We start from the raw sequence: 22,738 nt of genomic DNA, 5'->3' as shown, positions 1-22,738 counted from the left end.
CTTTTCTCCCAGTCAATCAACACTGCTTAAGAGAAGGCCTTTCCTAAAAATCCACAATGTACTATTTTTCAAATCACAGTAAAGTAATGCTAGACCTTTAGGTTCCTACCCTAGACTATTCTAGACTACATTACCAACTCCAGTATTTCTCTGCCTCTCCAAACAATGAGCCCATTATTACTTCCTCTAACTATTCCTGAGTGTACACTGTCTTCTTTTTGAGTCTCTCATTTTCTTTCAATTTCAGTTTTATTAGGAAAAAAATTAATGCTTTATCTCTTTAGAAAATCCAGCTAACCAAAACTTCTGCCTCTTTACCAGTCTTTAAATGAAATATTGTTTTTGTTATAAGTAGAAAAACATATACATGTCATCTGCCTTGCTTTATTAAATTATGAATATCTAAAACTCAAGAGCAGAATCTTCCATTTATTTTTTATAAAGTCAAGAACACTAAATAAAACGAAAAAATTAGTAAGACCATATTTCTTGAGACGTTACTTTGGTTTATATTTGTAAAGAGCATATTGGAATTGGCTCAGAGTCAAGAGGAAAAAATGGGTTTCTCTTCTAAATAACTTTCTGTATTTAAAAGAAAGTATTGACCTGTCATACAGTGATGTATAATTTTATTTAAGTAACCAAAACAATGGAAATTTAAATTATCTTAAAGGAACTAGAAAGAAAATTGACTATATATCTAAAACCAAAGCTAATAAGGTGTGACAGATGATAACAATTAAGACATTTTGAAACATAATAGGATCAAATGTTAAAAAATCAAGGCTTCCTAAGGGTACTCACATTTAATAACACCCCAATGGGATGTCTTCCACATATAGTATTATGGTATTTCTTCAAGTAATTGCTAAAAGATACAGGGTCTAATTGTTCTATAATACTCATACCCTAAAAAAAAAGAAGAAGAGAAAAAAAAGAATGAAAGAAAAAGAAAATAAGATAATTTATTATTTCCTAATTATATTTTAAAACTGTTACTTAGAGCTAACAATCATAATTTTTCAATTAAGGAGAAGTAAAGAAAATACATTAAACATTAAACTCTGTGAAATATCAAATTCATTCATCCAAGATAATCTCATTATAGTCAACTCTCAATAATATACATACTTTATTAAGTATGTATATTAAACATACTGAAACATTTAATCTCCAGTTTTCTCTGACCTCCTGGTATGTTTCTACACCACCTTCCCCAGTTGTCACTCAGCTCACAAATCCTCAAACATTTCATGATTTTATGTTTTTCATATATAATATTTACACAAGTAAACCTGTTGTGAAAATTTTCACACAAAATCTAAAATTAAATTTAATATATGGCTGTTTTTCCAATGTCCATTATATTTCTCATACCACTGGTATAAATAATCAAGAGCTGATTATAATTTATCTTTTTCCATAACATATACTTAAACATCAACAGTGTGTAAGGCATTTTGAATTATCAGTATTTAGGTATGTGATAAAAAGAGTCCACAAACTAAGAAAATAGTTAATGTATTTTAATCAATTTAAAGCTCATAAAAGACTGATAAAAGCTTAAGCAAAATGGGTCTTTACAAATAAGTTGAAAAAATAAAAGTTCTTTATCTCTTAAACTAGAAAGCTTTGCTTTCAAGATTTTAATTGAGAATCAAAATTTTTAGACTACTATTGAAACAATAACTATCATTTGGACACTTGTTTATACTTAATTCTGTATTCTGCAAAGGCATTCAAAATAATGTGCTCAAAATACATCAATACAGAGCAACTTTAACTCATCTGAATCAAGCAAATAAATCAATGATTCTAACTCATCCATTCACCAACTACCTTACCTTGTTTTCTTATTCAGGTGAAATACTTTACATTTGTGTTTAATAAACTGGATTAATATCCTCTGGGAAAAATGTAAATGGTGGTTTAACTTAGGAATTAACTGATACATTTTTGTGTTTTTTTAATTATATTTCAACATGTTTTAACAAGCACAGTGTAAAATCACCTAGAGTAATCAGATGAACACTCAACTGAAAAATGATAGCCATCAGTAGGTAACACAGTACAAATATTGCAATGGCAGTATGTAAATCAAAATTTAATTTTATAAAGAATCTTTCTTCAGAATATCCAAGTCTTTCATAAACATTATCATATTTTTCTACAAATATATCTGAAAGATAAGCGTATGTGTGTATAGTCAACTTTCAATTGCTTGCACATCAATCAGCCACTCTCAGATTTATCCACAACCAGTGTTTAAGGCTAAGTTGGTTTTCCCCTGTCAACTAGGAGGCTTACAGGTCACCATTCTCCACTGACATTTGGTGCAAACCGAGTGAAATATGAACTAATTTAAAAGTTAAACCTAAGATAAACAATTAGTATTATAATTCTGGTACGTAGAAATCACTCATATTTCTAAACCAAGTAGTAATGCAGAGATGGGGTTACAAATCTCTTCCATAAATATGCATAATCAAGGTAGAACTCCCTAAAGATGAAGAAACTAAGGCATAAAAAAGGTTAAAAGCTTGTCTCAAATTTCTAATCCTAGGCTATTGGATTTCTAATCCTAGGCTTCTCATTGACTTACTCTGCTTCATATAGAATAACAAGAGACATACCAACAATTCTTTAATACTCTCACATAGGTACAATTGGTATACATATTATAAAAGAACTTTCAATGCTCCTGGGTGAAGTCTAGGACAGCTTACCTTAAATAGAATTCCACTTATTAATAAATCATGTAACACTGAAGTTCAAATGTATATACTAAAATCTCAAAGCACATTGTGAACAAACATCACATTTATATATATTAACATGAGTAATTCAAAGAGAAGAAAACTAATGATCACATTTGTAGAAGAGAAAGAATTAAAAGTAACTGGCCAAGAAATTTCACACAGAAAATATAGAATTATAAATGTAGAGAAGTGTAAATAAAGTGTTAAAAATGAAGATATAATGGTTAAATTACAACACAGAAAGTAAAAAATTCAGGTGATGGAAGTTAAGGTATTACATTTAAAATTTTAATTTCCTGAAGTGTGCTATGTACCTACCAGGGCAAGAATCAATTCCATTATACTCAATTCTCTGACAAATATGACAGTTAAGAGGTATGCCTTTTTGGGACTTCCCTGGTGGTGCAGTGGTTAAGAATCCACCTGCCAATGCAGGGGACACAGGTTCGAGCCCTGGTCCGGGAAGATCCCACATGCCGTGGAGCAACTAAGCCCGTGTGCCACAACTACTGAGCCTGCACTCTAGAGCCTGCGAGCCACAACAACTGAGCCCACGTGCCACAACTACTGAAGCCCACGCGCCTAAAGCCCGTGCTCCTCAACAAGAGAAACCACTGCAATGAGAAGCCCGTGCACCGCAACAAAGACCCAATGCAGCCAAAAGTAAAAAAAAAAATTTATATATAAAAAAAGAGGTATGCCTTTTTATAAAGGAGGGATAGAGAGAAAAATTAAGGCACTTCTCATGAGTGAACCTCTCCAAATGGAAAATTCATGAAGTTTGCAAACAACAGCAAAAATGATTAGTAAAACTGCAAACTGGGACACCCATTAACTAACACAGAACACTGACAAATAAGCTTTTGTATATATTTATGTTTTGATGCAAACAATTTTGAAATTACTATTACCAAAATTCCAAGAAGATAATGCTAGTTTGATACTGCTGCACAAATTCCAAAAAGATGAAAAACAAAAATGCTTCCCAAATACGCCTAAAGAACTTTTTGATTTCTTAACATACTGGAAGATATGATCAGTAAATCTAAAGTCCAGGTGATAGAAAGCTTGCCTAGGGCCTGGTATATTGAGAGTTTGTTCACATGAACTTACTCTAATATGAAGCAGTGAAGTGGGTCACTACCCATTCAGCTCTAAGATACAAACAGACATTATAAACACCAACAGCCTATCCATCACAGTACGGGTTTCTGAGGAATTTGTTAACAGTTTCAGCAAGAAATTCTCAGACTGAAAGCTAACTCCCTACCTTGAGGGGAAGAAGGGCGGAGGGAATCTATCATTGTGCTGACTCTCTCCAAGTAATGAGTGAAAGCTTGTATTGTCAAATCCTAAATGGTAATCCCAAACCTAATAGGCAGTTTTAACTGCCTATTTAACAGAGCTGCAAATTCAAGACTCTAATAAGACAACAAAGGTCTTCAAAGTTTATCTATATATAACAAATTATTTAATTTAAATTTAATTTTAAATACTATCACCTAGATGTAATCTAAAGTAACACACACAAAAGAGTAGCAAAACATTTTTAGAAGTCTTTGAGAAATAAGAACTAGAATCATGTCTATCAATTATTAACAGATAATTAAAACCATATTATCAAATCATTAGGACTGTGGCCTTATTTTTTAAAATAAGGATACACATTTATGTTGAAGAGATGGGTACACATTTAGGAAGATGAGGTAGGAAAAGGAAATATTCTAGTTTCTTTAAGAGGTATCAAGATAAAATCTTCATTAGAAAGAAATTTTATGGAAAAAAGAAATCACCCTAAATATAGCAGTTCTAAGAACCAGTGTACTAATAAATAGCTACCTTAAAGATGATGCTGTAAAACCGACTAAAGACTACTAAAGAAACTAAACTACTGGCCTAAGTTCAAGAGAAAGAAGTACGAGTGGACAAACATGAACAATTTCACTTTCAGAAGAGCAAAAGGAAGAAAAGAAGTTGAAGTTCAAAGTAAACAAAGTGACTACTAGTAAATTTGGAAGGAAAAGAAGTTACAAAGCTGACTACAATGACATTTTCAGATTCTCTCTGAAATCATAAATAGTATGCCAATAGCCATAAGGAAACACTGGTCTATATCAAAAGTAGTACGGAAAAAATAACCTGTGGTCATGTAATATATATAAAATATGTATAAATGTGGCTAATGTTTCCAGTATGTAATCTAAAAGGTTCACAAAAATCAACATCTTAAAATATGTTCTGCTTTGGTCACTATAATTACTGAAATTGCAAAGTACTAATTTCCAAAAAACATGGTCAGTAGTCAGTAATATTCTAAGACTTTCAGAATCTATATCTCTTATAACTAGTTATTTTCTCCCAAATACAACATTTGGAAGATTGTTTGTTTTCCAATTCATTCTTCCTTCCTTATGCGTTTTCTTCACATAATTAACTTCCAAGATATTCAAATGCTGGACATAAAATTTTTGCCAAAAAAAAAAAAAAAAGAATTAGCAGTTTTTCTTTTGGAAACTAAAAACTTTCAATTATTTTCTAGCATTTTAATAACTATATTTAATAAGGCTTTTCTGATAACAAAAAAGGGACCAAAACTTAATTAACATAATAATTTTTAAAAATTAAATCTAAAATTTTATACTTAAAAATAATCTTTTCACTCTATCAAACTTTCCAAACGTATAATTACAATTCACAATTGCTAACATTTTTGCAATACTTGTACAGAGAAGCATCCTACTATATTTTGCTCTGAAAAGATTGTATATAGCAACTAAGATATTAATTCTGAAATGAAAGAAATTATTTACAACATAAAATGACACTTGTGAAAAGCAATATACAGTGGGATATTCACCATTTGGTTATATAAACCAATTAAGAAAACACATTGTATAAGAGTCTGCCTAATAGTGAGTGTACATATACTCATACATGTATAAAACCATATATACATGAGTATATGTACAGACCTAACCATGCTTATTATTTTAATCCATTTATTCTAACTCCCAGAATGGACTTATAACTTGAATTAATAGCATGCTAATAAAAGAACAGACCATTTTAGACCCCTTTAAAAATTCTATATATTATAAAAAAATTCTATATATAAATAGAAATGTTTCAATAAACGGACCACAAAAATCAAGTTCAAGTCAAATGTTACATCAAATACTAAATTCAAGCATATTAATATGAAGCAAATACTCAATAATTCACTGATTTACAAATTCTTACATTTGCAAAATTAAATGTTGCCTGATTAAAGTTTACAAATGATTTAAAGAGCTGAGTAGAAAACAAAGGGAAAGAAGATGAATAGGAAATTTTCTTCTACTTCAACAGATCAGGGGCCATAATAGGCTAGCTCAAACTCACCTACGAAGCTATTCTGGAATAAAGTTGTTGGGACTCTCTCCATATTACTGAAAGTGGATATCCAGGGGTGGGTATGGGCAGGTCTATTTTGAAAAAGTTCCACAAGTGATTTCAGTTGTAAAGATGGGGTTGAGGATTACTATAGTAGACAACCTTATCTCTGCCCTGGCTTTGATTACCATCTACATGTTGAGAATGCCCAAACTTACTCCAGACCTCTTCTCTGAGCTCCAAACCAATATAGTCAATCCATTAGCAAAGCCCTGTTGAATACAAGAACTCAAATCTATGAACTTCTTTCTATCTCCACTACTACCACCCCAGTCCAAATTACTATCTTCTCTCCCCTAAACTCCTGCCAATGCCCACTGTTACTATTCCTGACCCTCTTGTAGAATCTCTTCTCTACACAACCGCCAGACCGACTTTTAAAATAATTATTTCATTACTACATCATTTCACTTCCCACTGTATTCACATAAATTTCTTACCCTGGACTATAAAGCCCTACATTATCTGATCCCTGCCCACCTCTCTTACCAGAGCTGTGTCACTCACTCTAACCCCTATCTACTATATTCCTACAACGCTGACCTTTTTCCCATTCTTCTAACACACTAGCCTCTTTCCCATCACAAAGTTTTTGCAATGGCAGTTCTGTCTAGAATGCTCTTCCCTCTAATCTTCACTTGGTTTGCTCCTTCTTATTTATATCTCAATTTAATATTCCTTCTCAGGAAGTCTTTCTCCAATCATTCAATCTAAAGCAGCCTAGAATTATATACTGTTTAAAAACCCTTTTAATATTTTCTGCATAGCACACATCACTATTAGAAACTTATATACAATATCCTTAACTTAAAAAAAAAAAATGTATCTCCTCCCATTAGAATAAAATGTCCGTGAGAGCAAGTTGGCTTGTTTACTGCCATATCTCCACCAGTGCCTAGAACTGTAAGTGCACTCAAAAATAACTGGTGAGGGCTTCTCTGGTGGCGCAGTGGTTGAGAGTCCCCCTGCCGATGCAGGGGACACGGGTTCGTGCCCCGGTCCGGGAAGATCCCACGTGCCGCGGAGCGGCTGGGCCCGTGAGCCATGGCCGCTGAGCCTGCGCGTCCAGAGCCTGCGCTCTGCAACGGGAGAGGCCACAACAGTGAGAGGCCCGCGTACCGCAAAAAAAAAACCAAAAAACTGGTGAAAAGAAAATCCAAATGCCTACTTGGTTGACATCTCCACTTGGATGCCTTAAAAGCAATAGCAAATATAACATATCCTAATACAATTTATGATCACCCTACCTCGTAAAAAATCTAGTCCTATCTTCTTGTGCTTCCGACTTAAGAGAACAGAACCAAGACTTAACCAGCAGCATAAGCCAGATATTTAGGAAACATCCTTTTTTTACTTTTTTATTTTTTATAAATTGTTGAAGGTTACATTCCATTTACAATTATTACAAAATACTGGCTTTACTCCCCATGTTGTATGATACATCTTTGTAGCCTATCTTACACTCAATAGTTTGTACCTCCCACTCCCTCACCTCCATGTTGCCCCTCCCCCCCTCCCCACTGGTACCCACTAGTTTGTCCTCTAAATCTGTGAGTCTGCTTCTTTTTTGTTATATTCACTAGTTTGTTGTTATTTTTTAGAAGGAATTATCCTTGATATTTCCTTCCCCTCCAAGTTCAATTGATCTCCAAGTTCTATCATCAATTTGTCTCTAAAATATACTGGATACATCCACTCTATCCCTCTCTTCCACCATCACCAACCCATCCACTGTCTAAATTACCATGTCTCACTTGGATTATCAAACTAGTCTACTCATTTCTCCTCTGGCATCCCTCCAACCCATTTGCTGCACTGCAACTATACGATCTATTCACATACAATCTGATTTTATCACTTTCCTATTAGATATCCTTTAAACAGCCTGTTCTAGATTCTCTAGCCTAATTTCTCACTACTCACCCATCCACTCATCCATTAATTTAACAAATACATATACTGAGTACCACAAACAGGCTGATACAAAATGGACAAAGATCCTGATCTCACGAAGCTTGTAATCTAATAGGGCAAGTTTTCATCAACAAATCAACAAATAATAAGTCACATAGTAATAAGTACTAAGAAGAAAAATAAAGCAGGGTAAGGTCACAGAATAACTGTTCACCACAGGGGCATAATGGAAAATTGTGGGCACATTTCTGGGTTGTGCCAATAACTAGAAGATACTGTCAGGGGATTTGGTAGGTGGAATCCAGGGATGCTGACTGTCCTGCAATACAGGACAGTCCCACACAGAAAGAACTGTTCTCATCCTATAACACTTTCACATGTCCATGTATGCGAAAAACCTGCTTATAATTATCTACACTCTAACGCCATTTTACATACAAACACAAAGAAGTTTTGCATGATTTTAATATACAATCGATTTCCCAGGAACAAACTATCATATAAAGTGAGGGAAGACTGTACTTTGTTTAGTTTACAGTGTTGCTAAGAAATGTTCACCATTTTGGAAAATCAAGTCACCCACCAACGTAACTTGGTAAACGTAAGACAAATATAAACAACTGTTTGTATGTGGCTGTTATATTAATGATACTATGTGTAAGCATCTAACTACTTCATTGTCTCTTTTAGTACAGTTGGTGCCTGAGCATTTACATCATTAAATATATATTAATATATTATAAATTACTTTCCTTTTATTTCTTTCTCAGAGTACACTTAGGGTATTCATTTAACTCAATTATGTATATAGGAAGATTATAGTCACCAATTCATTCATTTGAAAAATATTTGTTGAGCACCTACTTATGTTCCAATTGCTATTCTAAGCACTTGGATACATTAGTGAACAAAACAAATATCCTTATATAATAAATAAGTAAAATATTCAGTTTCTTAGAAGAAAAAGTGGAACTCGGTAAGGTGGACTGGGAATGCTGAAAGGGTGGAGTGTAAGATGTCAAATTAAATACGGTGGTCAGGGCTTCCCTGGTGGCGTAGTGGTTGAGAGTCCGCCTGCCGATTCAGGGGACACGAGTTCGTGCCCCGGTCTGGGAAGATCCCACATGCCGCGGAGCGGCTGGGCCCGTGAGCCATGGCCGCTGAGCCTGCGCATCCAGAGCCTGTGCTCTGCAACGGGAGAGGCCACAACAGTGAGAGGCCCGCGTACCGAAAAAAAAAAAAATACGGTGGTCAGTAGGCCTCATTGGGAAGGTGAAAACGGAGCAAAGCCATAAAGTAAGTGAGACAGTCCAGTGCAAAGAGGGCAAAAGCCCTAAGCTAGGCACACATATGGCATTATCAAGAAATAGTAAGGAGACCCGTGTTTCCACACTGCCTCATAAATATCTTATATCTCTATATTGTAACAGCTTCTTTCTAAATCTGTTCGATGATTAGACTGTAAGATCCATTAAGTGGGAGATCATGTTTTCTCTTCTTAGTATCTTCAATACTTCACATAGTACCAGACACACAGTGGATACTCATTAACCATTTGCTATATGAAGAAAATAAATGATATAGAACCAGAAAGTTTTCTGAGGCAACTAAGAACTAAACCTCAGAAAAATAAGATTAGAATAATAGCCAGAAAAGAATTAACTGACTGAAATGGCAACATAATAAAGCCAAAAAAAAAACAGAAGTCAGTGAATTAAAATCCAAACAAAATTCCAAAGGTAAAAGCATTAGGCCATAATTGGATTTAAAGTAACAGAATAAATTTAAATATGATAAAATCTCCTAAGTAACTATTTTGTATGATAAAATCTTCTAAGTAACTGCATTCATTCCATTTGACTTTTAATAAAATAATACTACTCAATATAATCTACTTATAGTTTCAGATCCAGATTCCTTAGTAAAATGTTTTATCTACTTTAGACTAAATATTTTTATACTAAAACATATACATAAAGCTTTTCACACACTGATAAAGTTGACTTTAACTTTAACAGATTACAGACTTAAAGCCTGGTGGAGTTTAAAGACAATTTAGAGACCAAGCCTCTCCAAGTCTCTCATCTTAGAGATGACAAATTGAAGACTAGAAAATTGAAACGATCTATTGAAGGTCAGAGAGAATTAGTGATATATCTGCTAGATTCAACTCCTGGACTAGTTAAGAATACAATAATGCTTTAAAATTCTAATTTAAAACAAATTAAAATTCCATTTAATAAAAACCCAAATGGCCAAAAAATATAACTAAATAATAAAATAAACTTAGAATTTGCTATGGTTGTTTCTGCTTAACAGTAAGTAATGGAATTAGTATCCCATTGTCCCTAAAACTAAGACATTCCCCAAATAGTATCTAAAAATCTGTATCTAATTATTCAAGGTGTAATTAATCAAATAAAATTAAGATGAAGGAAATTTCTACTAATAGAACAGGGATTATTTTTATAATCAGTATCACATGACTACAAAATATATATTGCACATTTAGTTAAAGATAGGGAAAGAATTATTAGCCCATTGTATATTTTAACATATTAAGTCTTGAATCACTAATCTGAAATTAAAGAAAAAATCTTAGAGCAGTAAAACCCCACACCTGAAGGACTTACCATTTTATCTAGATGTTCAATGGATCTATAAATCTCCCCCTGGGATTCATCATAGTAACTGTAACGGAACCTTTGACCTTGAAACAAATATCATGTACAAAATAAAATAGGGAAAAATTAGAAGCTAAAAAGAAAGCAAGCGCTTACCAAATAATTTCAGTTCTCATGGAAGGCAAAGCACAGCTTAAGCCTCTGAGAGAATCATTCCCAAGAGCCCTTGTACATAAAAATAAAAGGCATATTTGGGAAGGTAATAAAGAAATGATATATCACCAGTGTTTCATGATGTTAAAAACTATTTCAAACTGTAAAACCTTAAAGTCACGAGCAATACAAAAGACTATGGAAACAAACAGTTTAAAAGTTAGAAGCATTGTTAAACATATTATATCGGTCTATAATGGAAAGTAAACGCCAAGAATATGATTCAAGAAAATCTGGCTTAAGGAAACTATCTCAATTTAACAAATCAATGAAAGCTTAGCTTTTGTTGTACAAATGCAAAGATTTAATCTCTACTACAGAAAAGAAAGAAAAAAAGGTCAGAGATATATGTGGCTTGTATAATTTTTATGACCTAGATTTTAAAAATTTATCTCATTTTTGCAAAATTTTCTACTTGGAAAAGGATCAATACAAGTGCCTTTAAGTAGGATACACAGAAGTATAAATATAACAAATAGTCCTACTCTGACAATAAAATCTCAACAAAGGTACAAGCACAGGACATTCAATGTTTAGCTATTCTCCAAAGAACAGAGAGGGTAAAATGGAAGAAGTTTAAAAAGAAGGTAGAAAACAAAAGGCTCAGGAAATAAAATTTGCTTCCTACTATAGTCAAAGAAAAGCCAAAAGTTAAACATATTCATAATTAATTACATATTATTATTCAACTGATTATGTTGTATTTCAGATATATCTAAACCTATTTTTCAGCAATGCCTTTATTTCCAAGAACTCATTACTTTTATATTCTTTATTTTTAAAGATTCACCAAAACGCAATTTTGAAGGTATCAGAGTACACTAATCATACACACACATACTATGCATCTTGTGCTTCAATTTTACAGCGAAGTTCACATATCCAATTATTATCCTCCCATCTGAGGAGGCGGGTTTCTTTGGCTGGATAATTATGATTTTTAAGTTTTCTGTTTATCTCACTAAAAAAATCACCTTATAAATAATGAGACATGTAAAATTATAACACCCTTTTGATGTCTTTTTTAGAGAAACTACACATCACAGTTCTTAACATTTCATTAACTTGTTGATGCTAATCATCTCTGATGGTCACCTTTCTACAATATACCATATTTCCTTAACTTTCACATATTAACTTTTCACATACATTAACATGCACAGCTACTCAATGTGGCAGTTCTTATTTCCCTGCACCCCCTGCCCAGCGTCACTATTAAATAAATATTTCATCTTAAAATTCATGATATCCTATAATCAAGCAATAGGGTTCTGAGACAATTACCTGCATTCTGAATATAACAACCTTTTCTGGTAAACACTGGAGATTACTGCATGTTGCTATAACTATCAGATTCATTACAGTCCTTGCACTAAAAAAATTCTTAAACAGCGACAATTCTATCACTGAGTACCCCTATATTAAATAATTCATCAGCCATTTCTTACAAAATTTAGAGTTAAGTATAGCTTTGTTTTTCTTTAAAGAATATATGTACTTCCTCCTAGCTAACAACAGGAACTATATAATTCACCCTATTTTTCCTATTCGCCAGCTGGCTGCCAGAAGATTCAAAGCCAAATATAATGTCTGTCATAATAACTTAGTGATTCAATTCATTGGTACTAAATTTCTACTTCTGTTTCAAAGTTCTTTTGATGAAGCTGCCCCAAATCTTCTGTGAAATGAATAAACAATTAAAAGAATAATCTTAGACAAGAAAATTCTAACTCACTGTCACTGTAATAAGAGTAATATCCTTGGATGAAATCAAGATGAATATTCTTTGAACCCGAGCTGCTTCAGGTTTATACTAACACATTCTCTTTTTCTTGCTTCTGGTGCTAACTGTCAGTTTTAGTTGTCAATAATCCCTGTGACTGGGACATAATTGTCTTATCTCAAGACTGCTACTCTCAGGTGTAAAGAAAAATGCATGTACTTTGTGACATTTACTATTCGAAAGTCCTTTCTATTTATTTCCAAGTTCAGAGCCGCTGTTTCAAACGCTGAAGGTGGTCAAACCTGCCTTAATCGTAAGTCAGAAGTGTAACTATATTTTAAAACTCGGTATTGTTCATATGGACCATTTTCAATGTAACTTTTACTTAAAAACTACTTCTGAAGTAAGAGAGAAGTACATAGAATGTTTAAAGTAGGTTAAAATACTAAATCAACATGTGATTTAATAAGAATGAAAATATACACAGAAAATCAATGAGCAAATGTTTAATATTTTGCTATCTACTTTTTGCTACTCTTTAGTAGCCACCTCCCATTTAGTAGCTGAAGAACTGAGTAGAAATACTTGATAAGTGTTAAAGGATTTATCGGTTAAGAAGCTAAATTTACACTACTAAGCTACTACACTGAAAAAAGTATCCTACTTATGATAGCTCAAATTGTCTTACGATCATTGTTTTTAATTATACAAACATTTCAAAATTACTTTTCAAAATTACTACATTCTGGTCAATATACTTAAAGAAAGCATCTAATTTGAAGTAAATAGTTGCCATCATCCTAGCCTAAATGTATATACATACATATGTATGAATATATGTGTGTGTGCACATGAGTACACACACATACAAGTTCAGTTAAATACTACTTGGAATTTGAGTTCAAAAGATTTTTTTGTTTCTAATTATTAAAAAATAAAGTTTGTCAAAATTTTATTTAACAAGAAATAAAAAAAGATAATCCTAGTGCAATACGCTGATCATAAATGCAATTTTAAGTATTTATGGTTCATTTAAAATATATTATGATTTCATGTACCTCATGAGTTTTGTTTTACAATATTTCTAACATTCAGTTAAGTTTATGCGTCTAAATTGAACAAATATAGTTGCCTATGTGCCTGGAGAACTGGACTTGTGAACTTTTATATAAGTATGAATAAAGCATATCACATAGTAAGAGAAAATTACTTACCTGAAACTTATCCTTTCAGAAGGTACACTGGGAAAATGGATTCTTTGAGCCCCTGTTTCAACTCCAAGTATGAGCTTTCTAGCTTTAAGAGCCATTGACACTGCCCCTAGGGGCAGCACAAGCTTTGGAACTCCCCTAGTGAGTATGTCAGTAGTTTCTTCAGGTGCCTTCCCTCAGTTCTTTTCAAATTCAAAAGATGAGAGGAAAAATAACCCAAGAAAAAAATCCTGTAAAGCAGAAACCTTACTCTTTGAGGGAAGGAGGGTAGCTCATTTGTGAATCCATTCCAGAGCACGCTTTCTGAGAAAAAGAAATACAGGTAAGTAATTTTCCCATCTCCAAAGGTGACTGGTGATTAATGAGTGGATTCACAGAGTGTGGAGAATAAGCTCCAGGGATGTCTGTTTAACACACAACAATCAACTAATGAGGACAAACATAACAATGAATGGTACAAGAACCAACACTACTTTTGAATTACCTCAAAACAAAAAGTAAAAAAAATATTAAATACCTCAACATTAAGCTATACACTAGATTGCAGAAATAAACATGAGCTTGGAAAGTTGTTCAATAAAGCCCCCAAAAGATCAGTCAGTAAGACAGACTACCAGACTTATGTCCAGTAAAAACTGTACTGTTATACATTTACTTAACCACTTTATGTTTATATGTTAAAACGTTTTCAAATATTTGAGTTAAACCTCACAACAACCTGTGAGATAGACTATTAAACCACAGTACACTAAGGACCTAAACTGGGGACACTCATAATTGACGTCACTACCAAAGAAAAAATGTACTTCACAAAGAAAATATTATCTAAGTATCTCAAATAAGGTAATCATTTTTATAAGCAAAATACTATAGTCCTTTCATTCTGAAATCTTAGGTATAATGTAAAATTATTGGCTTGATCTCAAACTTGTAAAAGATTAAAACCCTAAATATGTGAAATCAGTATGTACCAGTATTTGAGAAGACAAATGTGAAAGCCTGAATAAGATATATTTCAGGAATTAGCTAACTTACACTCAAACCAATTTAAATATTTAGAAAATAGTAATACCCTCAGACCCAAGAGACTAACAACAGAAAGAAGAGTATGCATGAATAATCACGTGTTAATATACATTAAACTAGAATTCTGAATAAAGATACAAATTTCATAAACATTGAAGGAGAATGCCAATTTTAATAAGTGGCACATATTTATAAAAAAGAAATTACGTAAACCTAGACAAATATAAGTTTATAGATAAAAATCCAAAACTGCTGAAGTGACTGTAGTGTAAACTCTATTCATATTTTAACAAAATAATATAATTTATCATTAACATCTACCAAATAAATTTATTGAAACTGATTTGAACTTAAAACTACCATTTAAAAAGAAAATTAAATAGAAGCATGAACCCACTTTTAAAGAATCAATTTCTGTTAGGTCCAGTTTCATTCAGAAACTTCTTAGAAGTTAACTGAAAGTTATGTTAATGAAAGTTGTCAGTAATCTAAATTTGGAAGTATAAAGTTCAGGGTGATCAGGAAAACACAAATATTAACAGTATATACGGAAAAGAGCAAAAATGAAACTCAGGAAAATAGAATAAAAATTCTACTAACTAGAAAAACTAAAATAGGCCCAGACAAAATCCTCTTACATGGAGCCATCCTCTAGGATGTGGAACTTGGTAAGTACACAAAGTATGGGGACAACATTACTTCACCATGGTAAAAGTCAAATACTAGCAGCAAATGTATGCCACTCTTCCTGGTAGTAGTAGGAAAGGTGAAAAGAGGTGGGATCATTAAAACATTACCAGGGAAACATCATCCTATTGGACTCCCTAATGATCAAATAAAACGCAGGAATTGAAACGCAGGGGGTTGGTGGGGTGATTCAAGTGAGGGGATAGAAAGACAGGGCACAACAGAATCTAGGTTCCCAACTCTCCCTTTGCTTCTGTCACCCAAAAAGAAAAATTGAGAGTATTTTAATCTTTCTATTTTTTCTCTAATATATCTTTCAAGTCTAAATAAGAGCTAAATGGTATCTGAAAGATGAACATCTTTAAAGTAAAATACCCTTAAAAAAAAAGTCACTCTTATAATGGACATTGGCTAACAAATAAGGCTGACAAAGGCAAAATCCTTCCAGTTACACACATATAGGTCTCCTAACTGTCTCTATCATCAAGTTTATCAAGTTTCTCATTTTATTTTCCACAGAAGCTGGACATTATATTATATAAAGAGAAATGACCACTAGAGATGAAAGATGTCGTCACTGCCAGTACTCTATTGTTCAACAAAAACAAAAAAATTCCACTGTATATATGTGAGTAATTGATCAACTGTACCATAATCAATTAAGTGATTTTTCTTCAAAAACCAGCTATTCAGAAATGTGGAGTGTGTTAAGAGCCTAACTCAATGAAACTTCTAAGATCTCGGAGTACTTGAGGAAATGAATCCTTCCTGTGAAATGACTTAGAATTCAGTGTCATCATTATTTAGTATGGTAAGATCAATCTGCACAGCATCTTTAAAACAAGAACAAACTACTAAGTATTATTGTCATGAGAAAAAGCTAGACTTTTGAGATGGAAATATACCCCTCATTAATTTAGGAAAGATGACCAATGCCACTAAAGCATGAATTTGAAAAATATGAAACAATTTCTAAGTAACCACAGTTTAACCCATAACTAGCCAATGATTCATATTATTTCAACAGGCATATAAAATAGAAAATGAAGCTTATTTTACAAGAATGACAGTTACTATTACTATTGTAGAAAGAAGTCTACCAATTTTGGAATAGTGTCCATGTAACTCTTTCCACTTACTCCCAAACCTCCATCAAATTTCCTAACAAGAATTAGTACAGTGCTTTCCATAAGTACAAAGTAAGCACTTAATGAGTATTGTTAGTGATAGTGATACTGAAAAAATAAACACTTGAAAAAGTTCCATTACTTAATCACCAAATGTAAATATAAATATGTTTTAGTCTCTAGATGATTCCCATAGCTAACATTTATCAACCTCTGGAAATTTTGAGTTCTTTTTTGTAATTATCACCAAAAAATTCTATCTTGCAATTTAAATTCCAAAATTTTCAAGAAATCAGGAGATCAAATGGCCTAAATAATTTTCTGAGGACCTAGATAGAATATAAGACAAAATTCATCTTTCTCTCTCAACATTCTACTTAAGTATAGTAGTGGCTTAGGATTTGCTTTATAATCATCAATGAGGTAAAAAGGATGAGTCCACATAAAAGAGCAATATTAAAACATCTACTCATGTTTTATGTGGATTTGTGCTGTGGTTGTACGTGCTGCCAAACTTGAGGGAGGGCCCTGAAGAACACTATCAGGGGAGTGAGTTATTCAAATCATAAAAGTGATTTTAAATGATTCATAAGAGCCTTAATTAAAAGTGAAGAGGGAGGGAACACATGCTTCAGGAACTTTTAATTACTAAAACATGCTTTATTATCAACAAAAATTCATAACACTAAGTAAAATAGCCTTTTTTTTCAATAATGATACTCCCTAGTTTTATTACCAAACTTCAAAGTTCCCAAGAAAAGAACTCTTTCAAGCATCTACCTACTCAGATCTAAGTAATATACTTATATCCATAAAAAATAACTTCTGCCAAAGGTAGCAAACCAGCTAGCAAATAGAATTCATTATTAAAGAACCCTGAGAGCCTCTTAATGAGTTTGACAAGGTAGCAGAGCTACATGCATACCCTAATCCAGGGCTTCCAACCTGAGCACTATCAACATTTGGGGCAGGATAATGCTTTGATGTGGGGGGCTGTCCCGTGCATTGTAGGATGTTTATTTAACAGCTTTCCTGGACTCTACTCCTTAGATGCCAATAGCATCCCCATCTCCTTCCCCACCCCAGCTGTGATGACCAAAAATGTCTCTAGGCATTTCCAAATGTCTCCTGGGGGGACAGGCAGCCCCAGCTGAGAAATCAGTGACTTAAACAGAGATACTTATCTAGACCATTAGGGAGGATGGTTCTCTTGAACCGAAATCTCAAGGCCATGCATAGTGCAGCATGAGGTAAGAGAAGAAGAAACCAGCCTATCCAGGCCTGATAAATGTTGAATAAACTCCAGCAATCAATGATAAGACATGTAAAAGCCAGGGCTCCCTATATCTCATTAAGGATGTTTTTCTGGCCATTCTTTATCTGAAAATTTATGGTGTTGTGCCTTATGTCTTTACTATAATCAAAGAAATAACTAAAGAATGAACAGATAATGGCATCCTTAAACCATTAAAATAAATGAGTCAAAGAGATGTCCTAAAAGGAACAGGATTCAGAAATATTCTACAACAGTAATGGATAAATGAGAACAAATTGTATCCAAAGAATTCAAAACACAAAATTTACTAAACAAGGCATCCATAAATGTCTCACTTCCTTTATGATCTATTCACTGTGAAGCTTCCTTATTGTTTTAATTCACAATAATAACAAAAATCTCTTAGAAGTCCTTACCCTTATGAACCATTACCAATTTAGACCACAGTGCTAATAGCTAACATGTAACAACCTTTGGAGGGTAGTTCTAAACTGGCAACTATGGGCAAAAATTAAGCACCAAAGAAAAAAAAGAAAGAAGAAAAGACTACTTACAAAAAAGGAAATGTGGAAAAGGACTTGCATAGCACACAGTGCTCTTCTACGGTCTAAAGAACATTTGTTTTATCTACCAAAAATTTAACTTCAGAGAATCTATCACACAACTCTATCTGGAAATGGGGTTAAAAAACCTTAACTCCCACTAACCTAAGTGTCTAAGCAAGGATGCCCTCACAGTGTGAATCCAATTATACCAGTCGCCTTTGGAAATGTATCCATAATCCCCTATTACAATCTCATCCTTTTTAAATGACCAAAAGACTTTTTTTATTCACCTTTAAACACTGTTGCTAAAAGTAAAACTTTCCACGGAAAGTGATAAAGAACTGAAAATCAGAGCTTAGAATGAAAAGATACCTTTAACCACAAGTACATAATATCTACCATGAAATGTTAAAATCTAGAACTTACCCCAATGGCAGAAATCAGAAGAAACCACAAAGAGATTACTAGGATCCGCTAGATATTTACTGAAGAGTTTTCCGAATTCCTGTTCTTTTGACTCACTCAGAGCTCCAACCAATACAGGAATAATGGTAAACTCATCCTTATGGCTTAAAGAAAACAGAAAACAGAAAAAAAAAAAAAAAGTCATTTAAGAAATATAAGAATAAAAATAGTTTTCCAATGTGTTGGCACTAAAAAGTGGAACATTTATTAATAGTGGAATGGATAATATACATAATATTGCTGAATTCTTAAAATCTATAAATTAATGTTTAAAGAAAACCATTTAAAAATATGAGGTACAGAATACTAAAAATATCTATTTAAATTACAGAAATGTACAATACTTCTTTAGGTAAACAAAGCTATTTTACTACTAATAGTATCTTCGAATATAAAAAGAAGCCCATCAAACCATCACCAAGTCAAGTCTTCTCAACTATCCATAAAAACTACAGTCATCTCTGCCCAATGCTTCTGTAATTTTAAAAGAGTATTAAATTCTTCCTCACTTATTTTAATTCTATCCGATTATAAATACCACCATTTCTGGCACTTGTTCTATAAACCTGCCAAGTGAGACCTACAAAACTTATCTTGGCTCCCGTAAGATTCACCAAATGCACCTTACTCCTATACTAATAAACAGATACAGGACAGTCTGAAGATACAACTCAAATTTCACTGGCATCTAGGGTGGACATAGAATTCAAGGAAATAGATATTAATTTCTAGCAACAAGAAAAAGACGCCACGCCCATCCACAATGTTTATGGCATATCCACAAGTCCCTTTTTCACTCTATAGATTGAAAGATTTATGGAAAAGGAACAGAGCAGATTAATTAAGAATAACTGTGACGGGCTACAGAAACAGACCTTTTAAATTTTTCATTGTAGTGAAATTTTGTTTACATATATTCAATATTATTTATATTCTAAAGGATCCCAGATTTGGAATTTTAGAAGCATGAATCATGTTTGTCTGACTTGTTCTAAACAGGACTTTTAAAAAAATCATTGTAATAAATGCTTTTTAATATAATCCGGCACTTAATTGATGTTGGACAAACAGAATTCATAAAAGGGTCTGTAAAAATACTAGGTTTAAGTATTACCAAAATAAATGTTAGCTCAGCTTCATAAAGCTAAATTCAGGGCACCCAAGCGCCTCCCCCAAAAAGGCCCCCTTACCCTTGTCAATTGCGAAATAAACAGATCATACAGATCTCCAATCCCTCTGCAATGCAGGGGCTTCTTGGGCAGAATCTGCATCTATGGAGTAAGAAAAAAAGAGGAAGCTGGCAGAGGAAGCTGCCATGGGATATCTCTTTCTCTGATTCTTACCACTTTGCTTAACAACTGCATGAACGAATAGGGGCTCTTCAGTAAGTTAAGAGTGATTATCATATGAAAGAAAAGAATTTGAGCGCTAGTAAAAATTCAAGAAGATTGTTATGAATTGTTCTAACTTCAAGTACTACCTACATAAATAAATACACTAAGATCATTAAAGAGTCTGCAAGTAATTATGACATAGTAGGGAAGCAGTTATATAGAGTATAAAAAACAAGAAGTCAGAAGAAATGGACTCAAGTACTATCTCTATCACATACAAATAAATGTTGAGAGCATAGGTAAGTTACCAACCTAAAAATTTATATTATTTGTAAAATGATCATAATTACAATACCCTTTTCATAAAACTGTTATGAAGTAAGGAATACTACAAGAAAAGTACTTTGTCAACAATAGTTGCTTCACTCTGAGCAGACACGTCTCCTCTCCGTAACAGCCACTAAACTATTCAATTAACCTGTCTGAACTATCTACACAGAGGTAAAAGTCTAATACTACTTAGAAATCTAAGCTCTGAATCAAGATTCATCCATCCACCTCTTTGTTATTTCTCTTTTTAAAAAATTGCTTGTTGTTCTCTATCCCCACAAAGCATGACTTAGAGAAAAGAGCATTTGGCTTTGAAATGTAATATTCCTAGGTTTTAGAATCCAAGTTGTGAAGTTGGACTTCCCTAGTGAAGGAGTATAAAATCTCGCCCTCAAATAACAATTATAAAAACTGGATAAAGCTGTCAAAAAAACCAACCATTTTGTGCTCTGGAAATCAACCAAGGGCGAATAACACAGTGAGAAGAGTTTATTCATGAAAAATAAACTGATTTCTTGGGAAGAACAGTGGAAGTCTGGCATCTTACCAGGAACTGACTCTATCTCCTTCCCTGCTCCACCAACATTATGGTGAAAGCAAGGTGAGATTGCCTGTGAAAACCAGCAGCTTCACCGCTGAAGGAAGCTGACTTTGATTTGAAGTAGAGAGCAGAATACCCACACCCAGCAGGAAACAGAAAATCCTGCAGCTTTTGTTGCCTGAAATTACCATATCATTTGGGGCAAGCCACAAACCTGAGGACTACCTAGAAATCTAACAGGGAGGTCTGGGAAAGGAGAGACCCATATAGGGACTGAATAGGGACTGAATAAATGCATATATTCTGAAGAGATGCCCTGATGGTGACCTGGCTGAACAGGAGGCAGCACATGTGTGCAGGGGAGGTCCATAAGGCCCTAAGCTCTCGCCAAATGCCAGGTAATTGGGAGGATGAGAGCAAGCACAAGGGTAAGTGGAGACCTGAGAGACACCAAGCTCTTACACATCCCTGGCTGACTGGAAACCTCCACACATGCACAGGGAGACCAGAGAAGATCCAACAGAAAGCAAAGGAGGCAAACTTGAAAATTTCATATGTGCTCCCCAAAACATACACAATCCAGCAGCAGAGGGTGAAAGGTATACAGGCTCAACATGTTTAAGCACAACCTCCAAACAAACAGTAGCTAAGCACTAAGCAGTGCAGATACAGGGGTGAACTCTAGAAAGCCAGGGTAAACAATATAAATAAGAATTTTTTAAAAGCTAAGGAGTTACATCAGTAGCCAAATACTGTGAGAGAGACAAATTCCACACAGAGTCCACGAAAGTTACTTTTAAAAAAATTAACGGGGGCTTCCCTGGTGGCGCAGTGGTTGAGAGTCCACCTGCCGATGCAGGGGACACAGGTTCGTGCCCCGGTCCGGGAAGATCCCACATGCCGCGGAGCGGCTGGGCCTGTGAGCCATGGCCGCTGAGCCTGTGCTCCGCAACGGGAGAGGCCACAACAGTGAGAGGCCCTCGTACCGCAAAAAAAAAAAAAAAAAAAGGTACAAATGAACTTATTTACAAAACAGAAACAGACTCACAGACTTAGAGAACAAACTTATGATTACCAGGGGGGAAGGGTAGAGGGGAGGGATAGTTAGGGAGTTTGGGACTGACACTACACACTGCTATATTTAAAATGGATAACCAACAAGGACCTACTGTATAGCACAGGGAACTCTGCTCAATATTATGTAACAACCTAAATGGGAAAAGTATTTGAAAAATAATAGATACATGTATATGTATAACTGAATCACTCTGCTGTACACCTGAAACTATCACAACATTGTTAATTGACTATAATATAAAATAAAAAGTTTAAAAAAAAAGAATAAAGTTGCTATAATATACTATTGGATTGGCTAAAAGGTTCGTTCCGTTTTTTCTGTAAGAGCTTATGGAAAAACACAAACAAACTTTTTGGCCAACCCAGAATGTAAAGAGTCCAGTTTCAAGAAAAAAATTGTGAGGCAAAGAAAAAGGAACCTGTGACCCACTCTTGGGCGTAGGGTGGGGGTGGG

General features: G+C 33.8%; 1 protein-coding gene across 6 annotated transcripts in view; it reads right to left on the bottom strand.

The window, feature by feature from the left end:
• MEMO1 (mediator of cell motility 1) overlaps positions 1-22,738 on the bottom strand; it is a 142,316-nt gene that overhangs the window by 14,623 nt on the left and 104,955 nt on the right. For 2 of the 6 annotated variants that reach the window (XM_022574134.2, XM_030762975.2), the window contains 3 exons: positions 18,964-19,106; positions 10,739-10,815; positions 805-909 (listed from right to left, as the gene is read on the bottom strand). In XM_022574134.2, the coding sequence (XP_022429842.1) occupies positions 805-909; positions 10,739-10,815; positions 18,964-19,106 (325 nt within the window). The other 4 variants (XM_089922403.1, XM_030762976.2, XR_002644588.3 and 1 more) reach the window with 3 other exon arrangements.

Source organism: Delphinapterus leucas, chromosome 13 (assembly GCF_059928025.1).
Source record: "Delphinapterus leucas isolate spDelLeu-1000000601 "Yukka" chromosome 13, BTC_Dleu_Yukka2, whole genome shotgun sequence".
NCBI lineage: Eukaryota > Metazoa > Chordata > Mammalia > Artiodactyla > Monodontidae > Delphinapterus > Delphinapterus leucas.
Note: the sequence above shows the minus strand (reverse complement) of the source record. Positions and strands in the feature narration are given on the sequence as shown.